This window comes from Chlorocebus sabaeus, chromosome 10, assembly GCF_047675955.1.
Source record: "Chlorocebus sabaeus isolate Y175 chromosome 10, mChlSab1.0.hap1, whole genome shotgun sequence".
In the NCBI taxonomy this organism is placed as follows: domain Eukaryota; kingdom Metazoa; phylum Chordata; class Mammalia; order Primates; family Cercopithecidae; genus Chlorocebus; species Chlorocebus sabaeus.
Window position 1 is genome coordinate 49,429,719 of NC_132913.1, and position 14,172 is coordinate 49,443,890.

The 14,172-nt window shown below is 34.6% G+C and overlaps 1 protein-coding gene across 2 annotated transcripts in view; it reads right to left on the minus strand.

The window, feature by feature from the left end:
• FAP (fibroblast activation protein alpha) overlaps nucleotides 1-14,172 on the minus strand; it is a 72,076-nt gene that overhangs the window by 47,860 nt on the left and 10,044 nt on the right. For both annotated transcript variants that reach the window (XM_038002012.2, XM_007965162.3), the window contains exons 3-8: nucleotides 8,031-8,129; nucleotides 6,988-7,082; nucleotides 5,972-6,046; nucleotides 5,137-5,189; nucleotides 1,342-1,414; nucleotides 550-670 (exon numbers count right to left, since the gene is read on the minus strand). In XM_038002012.2, the coding sequence (XP_037857940.2) occupies nucleotides 550-670; nucleotides 1,342-1,414; nucleotides 5,137-5,189; nucleotides 5,972-6,046; nucleotides 6,988-7,082; nucleotides 8,031-8,129 (516 nt within the window). The remainder of the gene's footprint in view (nucleotides 1-549; nucleotides 671-1,341; nucleotides 1,415-5,136; nucleotides 5,190-5,971; nucleotides 6,047-6,987; nucleotides 7,083-8,030; nucleotides 8,130-14,172) is intronic.

Genomic DNA, 14,172 nt, shown 5'->3' on the forward strand with positions numbered 1-14,172 from the left:
AGTTACATTTCCCTCCTAGGAATTAAAAAAAAAAAAGCAAAAAAACAGAGTTAGTTTAGATAGATAGATAGATAGATAGATAGATAGATAGATAGAGACTAGAAGTCTTTTTAAAGTCCAGTTAATTCCTGAATTCTACATTACCAAGAATGAGAACAAAATCAATAGAGTATCAGAAAGTAAAAATATTTTCCCATAAGATAACACAGACAGTTGTTTAGTTTTGAAAAAAAAAATTGTTTTTCTAAAGAAAAAGTAAACATGAGAAAATGTACTAATGCAGCACCTGAGGACCATATATGTTTTTGGATTATAAATCATTACTACTACTTCATAGTAATGTTAATGAAAATCAATTCTACCAGTCTTCTGATAACCAGAATTTGTTCTTTTAAAATACGTATGCCCTATTCGTAACCTACAGACAATTTTCAGCAATGCTACCCTTCATGGAAATAAGATACTACTCATCTAAATCTTACTAAATATATGAAATTATTTTAAACTAAAAGCCTAAAGCATTAACAGTAGAAAAGGAATACAGCTTACCTTCATAAACCCAGTCTGGGATTCCATTAAATATTTTATTTTCTCTTCCATTAAATGTTATTTGAAAAGGTGGATCTCCTGGTCTTTGTTTCAAATAGATATTGTTTTGATAGACATATGCCTAGAAGTGGTGGTAAGGGGAAATTCCCCAACAAATTAAATGAAGGCTGTATATTTGTTTTAGTTATTCCTCTAATACCTTTAAACAGAGTGGTAATAAAGATACAAAAAAGATTCACAACTAAAATATCATTTTAATAGGTCAAAAAATCCAACCACCTTACGTTAACATCAATTAAAAATTTTAAAGTCTGAATGAAATAAAAAGTAAAGCCTATTATTTTCTTAGTTGTTTCATTACCCCCAAATAAATAATTACGTATATTGACAGAAAGTCGAATAAATCTCTGAATATTAATAGCTAGCCAGATCTAATCTTTATTTAGAGTCCTTAAATAAGAGCTTGGACCAAATTTCATGTTGTCTGAAGCTAGTCTGGGAAACTTGTGAAAACCATATTTTTCCTGAGCTTTCTGGCACAACGCATTCTGGCTGAGTATAAGGATAAAGTTTTTGACTGCTATATTTAAAGAAGTCTATCCATGAGCTTGAGATTTTGCGGAATTCTCAGATGGGTTTCAATTTATCAAAACTCTTCCCGTTTTTAACCACTAAAATAGTCATGAATGTATTTTTTTTTTTCTTTCAGGCAGGGAAATTTAACAAAGGCCAAAATCAAATGGCTCCTCTTTTATTTACATGATTAAACACTTCAAAAATTTAAACACTTACTAATTTACTCCCAACAGGCGACCAGCATAAATACTGAATTGGACGAGGAAGCTCATTTCCTCTTACAAATTCTCTAGAAGGAAAGAAAGAAAGAAAGAAAAACAACAAATCTTGCTGTTTAATGCAAAAAAATTAATAATCTGTATAAACAGAAAAAATAAACAAACAATTAAAATTAAGGCTCATTCCCTCTGCACCTACAAACCTAATGAAAAGAATGCAGGAATGAAGAACTGGAGACATAGGTGTTGATTTCTGTTCTTCCAGTAGTTACTTAAGAGTCACTTAACTTTTCTGGGTGTCAGTTTTCTGACCTTTATCGTGAGGTGAATGGATTAAATACTTACAGACTGTCAAAGTGGAGAACATCTCTAGAAATTATCTAATACAACCCTTTCATTTTATAGAAAGTAAATATGAGGCTTAGAGAGCTGATGGAACTTTTTCAGACCACATTGCTAGTTCTTGGCAGACCTTGAATTAAACTCAAGTCCTTTTAACCCCTGGGATTGTAAAATTTGCACACACTAGACTGAAATGGTCACTGAAGTGCCTTCCAGCTCTGAAATTCTATAATTGTGCTGAAGTTTAGTATGTGCTCTTCTACATTCTCATTCACAACCCCCATCTCTGTGAATGCATATGCATTTCAAATTTTTGAAAATAAGATGCCATTTGACAATCTCCCCAGGGATCTGACTTGAAATCAGAAAAGGAAAGGAACATCTGATCTCAAGCTAAACTGAAAAACGGATTGTATACTGGGCAGTATGCCTTAAGCTTGTAAAGTCCTCCACCCATGGGGAAATTTCAAATAGTCTATTGGCCAAAACTCTCACTTTGATGCTTAGAGTCACTCTGCAAGTATTCAGTTAAGTGACTTGCATTGTGGAGCTTTTGTAGTTCTTCAGCAAGAATGCATTCAGATTTTTATAACTGTTACAGAGTCATAGGATGTCATGCTTACTTTTTGAATTTTGTCATCTTGAAGATTGGATTAACAGTTTCATCAAGACTGCCTTCATGGGAAAGCAAAGCAAGACCCGCCGCCCAAGCACAATTTGAAGAGCCTCAAAAAAGACCCAACCTCTCCAAAAAAAAAAAGAGACTCAAAAAAGCCGAACCTCTCCAAAAAAAGCTCTCCAACCTGGACCTAACATGTGCCTGACATTTCTGCCTTTCTCATTCTTTTAATGTTTGGACAATTGTGAAGACCTGTAACACACACTGCCTTGATGTAACTTTTTAGGTGCTTGCATGAGACCTAGCAAGTAACAAGGGAACATGGCATAGTTTTGAGTGGGGAAAGTGATTCCCGTGGAAAGTGACCATTGGCTCTGCAATGAGAGTCTTGGCCGCCAGAGGGCAGTACATGAGCACCAGGCACCTGGGTGATCAAGAATACGTTGAAAGGGATGCGAGAGCCGGGTTAAAAGATTGACCCAGGCCTGGCCCGCTCGCTCACGCCAGTAATCCCAGCACTTTGGGCGGCGGATTACTTAAGGCCAGGAGTTCGAGACCAGTCTGGCCAATATGGAGAAACCCCGTACCTACAAAAACACAAAAATTAGCAGTGGTGGCACAAGCCTGTAATCCCAGCTACTTAGGAGGCTGAGGCAGGAGAATTGCTTAAACTCGGGAGGAGGAGGTTGCGGTGAGCCGAGATCACACCACTGCACTCCAGCCTGGGCGACAGAGCGAGACCCGGTCTCAAACAAAAGAAGAAGACGTTCTTCACCTGCTTCACAATTTGTTCTCAAGCTCATGTTACCTTTGATACTGTAACATTGTCTCAGTTTTCTGCATGCAGTGGAATCATCTATGCAATCACACAGGCAGCACTAAGCTAAAAATCTCAGCGCATGTCTCAAGCCACCACAGCTGCCATTTTCTGTTTTCTGAGTCAGTAAAGGTATGAGAAAAGGCGAGGGAGGATGCTTTACAAAGGCGTTCATCTCCTCAGTTTTGCCTACCTAGCTTGAAACCAGTAGTGTCTTATTTTCTCTATGCTAGATTTTTATAGTCTTCAAAGGCATATAAAATACTTGAAATTAGTGGTATTCAGGGAGGCCTGAATCTCAAACAAGTTTGCCATCCATCCTTCATTTCCTAAGTTATGCTGTATTTACCTGACCGCCCCCTCCCCAAATCTGAAATACTAGATAGTTGTGCAGAAAACAAAGAAACAAACAAACAAAAATAGTGATTTGATTAAATTCACTGCAGAGAAACTAAATATTTAATGCGATTTTAGGCCATAAAACTTATCTAATCCATGATTAAAATATTAAGATTATCATTTTTTTGAATGCTGTTCAACTTGGCGAGCCTCAACAAAAGAATTTCAAAATGATTAAAAGAAAAACAAAGACACGATGAGAGCCTTGAGAAATTGGACTGAAAGAATAAGATTCCCCACTCACTAATCGAAAGATTTCTTAAGAGTAGGGCTGGTGCCCCAAGCTCATTTGCATCTCATTGTTATATGTGTTTCACATAGAAGGGGCTCAATAAATATTTTTAAAATTTGGTGATGATATGGATTCAGAGGCAAGAAGGACTCAGAATGCATTAGATGGATTTGAGATTCTACTTTAAGAAGCAGTTGCTATTTCTTAATTTGACAGTTTAAGTAGATCAGAGTAATTCTTCTCTGAATATTTGAAAGAAGTAGATAGATAATTTTTTTTAAAAAAATTATGCTCTTGCTAGACAAAAGGGGAAATAGACCAGAAGTTTTTTTCAATACCTCTTCAAGCCATATAATTATTTCCCCTTTTATATAACAGCAAAGAGGATATCACATTAAGGTGAGTAGCTAAGGCAATTCATTATCCAAACTTAGCCAGGGTGATTTTTCTAAAGTGCAAATCTGATCATGTCATTTTCCATTTAAAACCCTTGAATGAATCCTTATTGTCATCAGAAAGAAAGATCTAAACTCATTTTAATGATTTCCTCATTATTATTTGGCCTATGCTTCCTGGCTTGGCTGTTCCCCAACCTTACACCACCTCCTACTAGTCAGCAGGCCCCTCCCTCAATTTCAAACAAATTGACCTACTTTGCATTTCCCAAATGCACAATGCTCTCCCTCCCCCTTTTAGGCCTTTACATATTCTTCTTGCTGCCAGAAATTCTCTTCGTCAATCCTTCGCCTATCTGCACATCCATTTAATTTTTTCTTTTAAACGGTAAATGCTTCAAACAGTTAACATATATATATATATATATATGGAAAATGGTGTTTGACAATTTATCTACCAACTAAATTAATTCAAAATAACAATTAGTAGTTTACATGTCAAATATCTTTCCATTTAAAAAATAATTTTAACATTTTGTCATTTTTATAATAATTAATTTTAAAACAATTAATGGAGTATGTGTTCAGACACAACTAATGTTGCATCTCTCTCCCTCCCTTCCTCCTCCCATCAGTGAAATAGCCGCTCTCCTAAAAATAGTGTCTCATTCCCAAGAATGTTTTTGTGCTTTCCTATATATGTTTTTTCCATAAATAGCACATGTTTAATTTGATCTTCAAAAACAGAAAATCCAAAACAATATTGTGAATAAAAATACAAAATATTAGTCAAATAAAGAGGTGAGTATCCCATATAAGTATTTTCTTGAATTTTGTAAGCTTTATGGGTACATATATACTGTATTACTAAAAAGTAAGAAACAAAGATCAGTAAGAAGATAAAGTCTTCTTAACACCAAATCAGAGTTTGGAATGAAAACATTCTAGGTATTAGATTTAAGTAGTATTGATAAACAGAGGTGATTTACCCATTGCTAAGGTCATAGATGTAATATGTTGCTGTGTAAGAGTATCTCCAAAGCTGTCAGAAAGAAGAAAGACAAAAAACAAATTGCAATTATATCAATAATGTATAATCATATATCATCCAATTCAAAGTTCAGAATTATAAAAGGACTACTTTCACAAGGCACAAGGAAGAATATGTTTCAATTCCAAATGAGTCTTCATTTAAAGAGTCTTACTGTGGACTTTTGTGCCGTTTGTGCAAGTTCCAGAACTAATCTCAGCAGTGATTCAACCCTCACTCCATAAAAAGCATACCCAAAGAAATTTCCTAACATAAAAAGCTTATCTTTGCATACTCTATCCCAGAAATTTTCCCTTCATGTTTTACCTGTATTGAAGTAAAACCACAATGATTTCCACAGCCCATAAGGAATACCCTGCACCTGGGTAATTCATTCTAATTATACCCCTTAAAATTGGGTAAAGAGAATTTCATTCAACATGTATTTTTGCTGCAAAATGCTTGCCTTTCTTTGAGTATAGTTTTAAAAATAATAATTGAAACAAATGAATAAGAATATTTGGCTTATAATTCTTCGTGAACAAAGCTCTTCATTTTCTTGTTAAGTATGTTTGTGCTGTTGTTAATGAATGATGCAAGTATTATTTTGGACTGTGTTCCTTGAAGCGCTTTCACACTTAAACAAGCTCCATAAGATTGAAACATGTCTTGCTGAAGATTATTGGTGACCATTTAGAGGTAAAGACAGACTCTTGCTTTCTCTCACTTTTTAAAACCACCTTGTGGATTAGTAGGAGATATAATTGGATATAATCAAATTAAATAGTTGATACCTTTGAATAATCACTTTCTAGATATACAAATTGCCGATCAGGTGATAAGCCGTAATTTGAAGCATTCACACTTTTCTGAAATAATGAAGAGGTGGATTAGAATACAAGAAAGATAACAAAGAGCCATGTAAATTTGTAGTTTTAAAAGAATATTATATTATTAACATACTCCTACATACATAGACTTTCAATGCAATTGAAAAAAATATTTTGTAGAACTAAACTATAATTCAAAGAAATTTGCTAGATACTGTGGGAGAAGGATGCAAGAGACAATATATACTTTGTGATTTCAAGAAACTTATGAACTTGTTCAGGAGTAACATACTACAAATTAGAATGTCCTATAAAAGATTCAATATAGCATTGCAAAATTATTAAGAAAGAAATGATTAAACTCAAATCAGAGGATTATTGATTGCAAAGAGAAAGAGAGTATGATCTAAACTTGGTTTTAAAAGATTAGTAGGTTTTTCAGAGTGGAGAAAGTTGGAGGACTGGCAGCCCGAGGGACAGAACAGTTAAGTGCCCATACTTTATAGCTACCACTTATTAAGCACTTATTCTATGTTAGGCACTGCCCTATGCATTTGCAAATGTTATTTCATTTAATTCTTTTATTAAACAAAAGAGGCATTATTATTCCCACTTTACCAAGGAAAACACTGAGGCATAATAAGATTGGTGTAGTAAAACACTTTACCCAAGGTTTCACGACCAGTAAGGGACTGAGCCAGGATTTGAACCTCAATTGGCCTGACACTAAGGACTGAGTTCTTAACTCCTATCTTATGCTATACTATATTCAAAAAGGAGGAAAGATGTTAGGTGATTTAGAAGAAGCCAAAGACAGTAGTCTAATGGGATTAGCAGACAGAACTGGAAGACTCTAGTGGAGTATGGAGCTGGGAAGCCAGGTTGTGTCCAGATCAGGTGCTAAGACTTTGAACTCTGTTTCTTGGTCAATGAAGAGCTGGCAAAGGTTTCTGAGGGGGAAGCTGATGTTGGATACATACCATGGTTCTGTTACTCAAAATGGTATATGATTGTCCTGTTTCAATATTATAAAGTACTATATTGTTATCTGCAGATTGATGAAGATATTCTTGTCCTTTAAACAAGAAAGAGAACAAAATTTAAATGACCTCTCTTAACAGGAAATGCATTCTTAACAAAAGAAACCTCTCCTATTTCACAGACCTACTTTGTTTTTCCTCTCTGTCCAGTACACATTGCTTTGTGAGATGTAAAATAGTAGGTTGGTGGTAGAAGGAAGAAGGTAGAATGCTTTCTTCTACTTCACACGAAGATGCCACATTTGCAAACAGCAGCCCTATTTTAGCTGATTCAGGGTGCTTAGGAACACAATTTTGTTTTCTCTGGGTTACAAAGGGGATAAACTAGTTTGAAATGTACATTTCTTTTGCAATAATAAACATAAATTACATTTAGATTGTGTTTGGTTCAACTTAAAAACTCACTTTGCATTAATTTTATTTTCTTAAGAGAAAAAATTAAAATATTCCATTTTGTTCAGTGACACTTAAGATATGCAACTAAAACTTCATAGACTATTTAGTTGATCTCACTATTTATTTGATTAGATTTGTTTTATAACATCCTATTTTGAAAAGGTATATGAAAATACCGATTTCATGACCCTTAAAGGGTTCATTGTCAGATTGAGATTTGCCTGTTCTCCAGATTATCCAGATTAATAATGGAATTTCTCTTTTGGTAAAATTTTTGTGACTTCTCCTAAATAAAAATATCTCTACCATTCTGAAAAGTGATTACAGACGTTCAAATTATTTCAACAATGCTTTTTCAACTTTTCTTTTTCTATTTAAAACCCTATTGGCCTCATTACTATGGGGCAAATCCAGTATGAATGGTTTTGTCAAAAGCGCTTTTTTGAGCACTTGAACCATTCAGGTAATTGTTCTTTTGTACATTTCAACTGATATGGCTTCAGTTACTATAGAGATGCATTGGCACTGAAATAAAAACCAAACAAAATACATTTTAAAAAACCCCTAAAGATAAATAATGCACTTACCTGAAATCCAGTTTGGAAAAAATGTTTTATAAGAAAATGTCCCATTTAAAATATCCTTCAGTGTGAGTGCTCTCATTGTATTTTCTTCAGAGTTACGAACTTTGGGGGAAGAGCAAACACATCCTTATTAAAAAGAAGGTTAACAACTCAAATAAATTCTAAGCCTGGCCTTCATCTGTTCTTTCTTATATAATAATATCTGCTATTTGCTAAGTGGTTGTTGAACTCCTTTCATAATAACTATTAATTATTAATAATAGTATCTCCTTTTTTGTAGATAGGATAAGTAAGAATTAGGGAGGGAGTTTCACTGCCTGGAAGGGAAAACTGGCTGGAAACTGTAGGGGAAGATGAAGATTACAAAGGAAGGCCATGCAGAGCATGGTTCTTCAGACAGTGAAGAGTTGTCAAGGTTTTCCAGAAGGAAGATGAGATGAGGTTCCAACAACTCTAGTCTTTGCAGAGCTGGGATTACAGACCAGGTAGGTTTGGCTAAAATCCTACTCTCTTATGCAATTCACTGTACTTCCTCACATAGGTTTGGTTCAGATTTCAACTGATTTATCAGTGATGTATTTTAGCATCCCAGTTGGTCAAATGAGATTGGCCAGAACCCTTGCCTTCAGAAATCTCAAGAAAGGCATTATGAATATAGGCTATTTTATCATACTGACTATGGACTTTGAGAAAAAGAAAGCAGACCGAAAGGAAAGAAAACCCCTTGATCTATAGAAAATATCTTAGAAGTCCCAAGAACAGAGGGTTTTCTGTAGACAAGCTAATCTAATGTAGCTCACAAACCACAAACAAATTCAATCTATATTTGAATCCTTCAAAACCATTGTTTTTCAAATATGATCTTATTCTCAGAACAAATATTCATTGCAGAGCCCTGAAGCAGTCAGATACACCAGGCAGATAATAAGGCAACCAAATCCCAATGCCCTTTTATATCCATATTGCCATTCTCCATCTCTCCCACCTTACCCCTTCCACAGGCCACTAAAACTTACAGGAAGATCCTATACCTTGAATGCCATTTATGAATCTGGTATTTGCCCAGGTGAAAACAAAACTGTCAAAGATGGGAGTTGTAACTTTATCCTGCTATAAAACTCTTTCATAGCCCTCCATGACTCTCCCGGTAAAGATCACAAATGATGATCTGGATGGACTACAGGCACTTGCTAGTGTGGGGCAGTCTACCCTGTGAGCTCTTCTTGCTTCTCTCTCATTATTTTCTAGACACTAACAAGCCAGGCTTTCTTTTCATCAAATACTCTTTCTGTAAGGTGTCTACAGCCTTTTCTAGTCTCTCACCTTTACTACTCAGTCCAAAAGCTATATACGTCATCTGAGAAGCCCTTTCTGACCCCCTGGTTTAGATCAGGTTTCCTTTTACACATTCTCATATACCATGTTCCTTGCTTTTAGAACACTTGTCTTGGTTTGTAATTGTGTGTATATTTGGGTGATTATTTGATTAATGCTTTCCCACAGTTACCATAAGGCCAGGAATCATGTTTTGTTTTTCTCATAGCATACCCCGAGTGTCTAGCACATACAGGTATTTAATAAATAGTTGTTGAACGAATGAATGCATGAAATGAAGACTGGCTGGATGGCTGGATGGCTGGATGGCTGATTGGTTGGCTGGCTGGATGAGATGTGTGCCTTTTCTGAATTCCCTGCGTGGTTTTTGGTAAGAAGATCTCTGGTGCTTTGGCTTGCTCACCAGTATTATGAGGTACTGGACTAGAAGGTGTTGGCAGTCACTTCCAGCTATGCCATGCTAGATTTTGAAATCCGAAACTCAACCTGCTCTATTAACCTTGTAGTTACATTAATGTTCTGCTATGTATGTAGTAAGAGCAAAATAATAAAGTGGAATAATAACATCTTCTGTTGTTTTAACTGATTTATGCTGATGCATGTATGCGCCACACATTTGATTAGGACCATGAGTTTATTTCTTTCCTTAATTTGTGGCACCTTATACCATGGCTGTAAGAATAGTGGCTGGTGAACCCCTTTGCAACTAGACACTGAATACTTAATAGAATTGTTATTCTATTTTTTAAATAATTATCTTTCTGTATTATCTGTGCATCCTAAACAAGGTTGTGTACACTATACATTTATTTGTAATGAAATATCTTCTGTTTAATGAAATAGTCTTATGTAGAATTCGTACCATTGATTTTTTAATTCTCATTCAGTGAATAAAAGACCGTTTACTACAATAGCATTAGAATAATTGCCAAGTATTGTATTTAATGCAATTTTATTTAATTTTCCTAAGAACAAGTTGCAATCCGTTTCTAATGTAATAAAGGGAAAATTATAACACTATTTATAGTGGAACTTATTTTCCATTTGAAACACACTTAGTTTGTGCCTACACAATCCTGAATATCTAGATGGAAAATTTAAAAATGTATTAAGTTGTTTTACTGTGAATACCAAGATCACCATTTTTTTCAAAGAATGTTTTTGATACTAATTCAATAAATGAATATAACCTTAGTTATTTTTTAAAAAGTATAAATAATGCTTCAGTTATGGCTGGTGACTAGTTTTCCTTATTTAAGCATCTTTGCATATAATTTTCCTTACTTGTATTATACTTAATTGAAACATTTATAGCTGTAATTAATCTTCGTTTTCATAGAAGGCTAAGTTAAGTGAGATAATTCAACTGAAACATCTAGCTCTATGTGTGGCACATGGTAACAGTCAATACATGTTACCTTTTAGCATTATTGTAACTCATCAGTATTTTTCAAATAAATATTTTAGATCAGTGTTTCCCAAACAGATATGTCCACTGGGAATTTTTGCTTCTGAATATCTACTAAAACCACACTTTGAGAAACACAGTTCCAGACAAGGCTATTAGTATATACAATTAAGCTTTACTTTTATTTTAGTTTAATGAAATTCATCAGTTATGCTTGAACATTTTGTCTATTGCCTAGCTCCGTAACTGAACTGTTACAATTAAAATCATAAGTGTAATTAGTACTAATATTGTACAATGAATAAATAAAACATAAAAAACAAGAGTTTCAAATTGCTTTTTAAATACCTACTCATTTTCCTTTTCGTATCACTAAAAAGCATTTTGATCTGATCAGATTTCTCAAAAAGATTCTAAGAATTAATTATTTATTCCTTTAAACCTCTAATTTTGTTTATCCAGGAAGGTTGGACTTGATACTATATTTCATATTACTTCTTAGTTAGCCATTAATTTTATATGAGTGCATAGTAGCTATAAATGGCAACAATCAATATAGATAACTTAGCATATGACTCAAAATATCTGTAAAGCAATTTTAAACATGTACTAATTGTACTACTGATTGCCATAATGAGAATAATCCTCACCATCCCCCAGGAAGTGATGAGTGGATGTATGAATAACATATCCAGATGAGCCAGCTACATGTATGTGGGAATGGATTTCAGGCACAGATTGGGCTGGGATGATTACTCCTAACCTCATGTTAGCTTTGTAAACCATATCATATGTCATGTATCCAGGGCTTAGAAAGTGTAATTATGTTGATGTCAGGCTGGGTACATTAAGTTCATCCCCAATATAATCAGAGAAATTTAAATTAGGCATTCTACTCTTCCTGCTAAACATGACCACGTGTTCATAAACACAGTGCAGTAATGTGTCTCCGTTGAGACAGTGCATTAAGTCACATGTTAGAATAAGAATAAAACATAAAGATTACTTAGAATTTTCAATCCAAGCTTTGATTCTTTGTACATATGGGATTTTGCTTTCTCAACATTTATCCAAATTTATTGAACATGAATTTTTTTTCATCTCTATGTGGCAAAGAATTGTATAAGACATAGGTCTCCACCCATAAAAGTAGAAGCAGTAATTGATTTTTCTCACTATTGTATGTTCAGCTGCTAGGACAGTCCTTGACATAGCATGGGGGCTCAATAAATATTTGCTGAATAAAAAAATAAACCAACTTGACAGATTTTGTGTTCACTCGTTTTGGATAATTCCCCCGAGCATATATCTGCCCTTACTTTCTACCCTCTATTACAAGTTGTAAATTTCATGTGTAGACTCTTTTGCCTTCATTTAAATATTTATAAAAACTTGGTCCTTGGAGCCCCTTGGAGTGTGCTTATATAAAAAACAGATTCCTAGTACTTATCTCAAACCTACTGAATCCAGATCTCTGGGGGTGGGATCCTGGTAGTTTTAGTTTTTACCCAGCCTCTTTGATGATTCTTCTGCAAAGGTTCAGAATCTCAGTTTAATGATTTCACTGAATCTATTTTGCTCAATGCACTCCTGTGCCTATCAATAGGAATCATTCCTTGACCACAAACTCATTGTAGGTGGGTGAGGCTGGCCTGTGAAGCAATCGACATGTCATGGAGAAGAGATTCCACATAACTGAGTGTTGACCATGGCTTTCAAGGAATGTTAATGGCCTATTTTAATGTTTGTTCCCCTGTTCAATGACCTTGCTCATTGCCTTCAAATGCTCTCCTTTTTAAGTATATTCCCTTTCCCAGACCTGGAAAAGTGGACAAAAGGCAAGGGGACTGATTCTGCCCTAGACTAGACTTAAGTGAGATTATAGAAAAAGCATTGGGGTCATTATTTTCTAGTGTTTGGAATGTGTGCATGTGTGTGTCTGTGTGTAAATCAGTATAAAATATATCTCCACAGCACCAAATACACTAAATGTTCTAGTCACCCAGAAAATATTCCATTAATAATTATTGGATGAATAAATGAATTTTCATGTCCCCTTCCAAATAATGTTTTAATATTAAATGTGATTATTTGATGATTTTGGAAGATTAGCTTTGACATACATAATTTTTAAATTCTAATTGTTGAACAAAAGTAAACATGAATTCTGAAAGCATATCTCTCCTCTGTATATGTTAACACTTACTTGATTAGCTCTTAAGTTTTGCCAGTGCTCTTAACTTCGTTTTGGCCCATCTTTAGCATAGTTACTCATACATTGCTTAAACACTCTAATTAACTATGCTTTAATTATTTGCATTTTCAACTTATTAAAGCAAAGCTGAAAATTATTTCAATTATGAATCCAAGAAATTACAATTCACAGAAATGATTCACAAGCAAGTAATGATTTACTATTCTCTTAATTCTTTCTTAAAATGTTGTGCTTCTATTAGGTTTCTGTGTCTGTTTCTGCCATGTGATTTTGTAGTACTGAAAAATTAGGAATGGGTGTCAGAGCAGAGACATTGGATGCTAGTTCTAACGTTCAGCATAAACCAAATGAGAAAATTAAGTGGGCATACAAATGGCTGGCAGGTCCTTTTGTTCTCACTTTTGCACTTGATTTGTAATTGATGCATAGGAGATCATACCAAGGAAAGGAACTAGGGCTCCCAGGGAAAACACACCCATCTTCCTGATGGCTCTGCAGAGGTGCTACCTATGGGGAGGTATCATCTCCAATCATCACACTGGGTTTTGTTTGTTTCTGGAGTGAGTACCACAGGGCAAGGACAGTAAATATTAGGGCAGGAAAGATACTATTTACAAGCTAATATGATCAAATTGGAACAAGACTGACAACTTTGAAAAACAAGTACATGAGGAGGCTTTAGATGAGTAATAGAAAGTGTTATAATTTATAAGTTATTGTACATACCAAGCACTCTACATGCATAGTCCTGTGAAATCCTCACAGCAACCATCTGAGGTAAATACTTTTGTGGACACCATTTTACAGATTAGGAAATGAAAATTAGCAAGGTGAGCTAACTTGCCTAATACAGAGAAAAGCTGGGGTTTAAATTCAGTTGTATCTGGTTTTAGATACTTTGCCACTATTCTATAATTAAAGTGTAAGTATACACATACAACAACATACAACAAACACAAAAATAGGCAAGAACCAAGCAACAAACAAAGGGGTAGAATAATTACACCTCAAAACTTAGGTTAAGAGAAAGTGAGGCAATTTGAGCTTTTTCAAAGCAAATAGGTTGCTAGCTATTATAAAGCTACTTACTGCTACTATTATTACTGTCTACTTGAAGAATGTCTCAGTTCTAATAGCAATTTTCCATGGTTTTCTCTATGAACAACACTGAATAACGTAAGTTATTC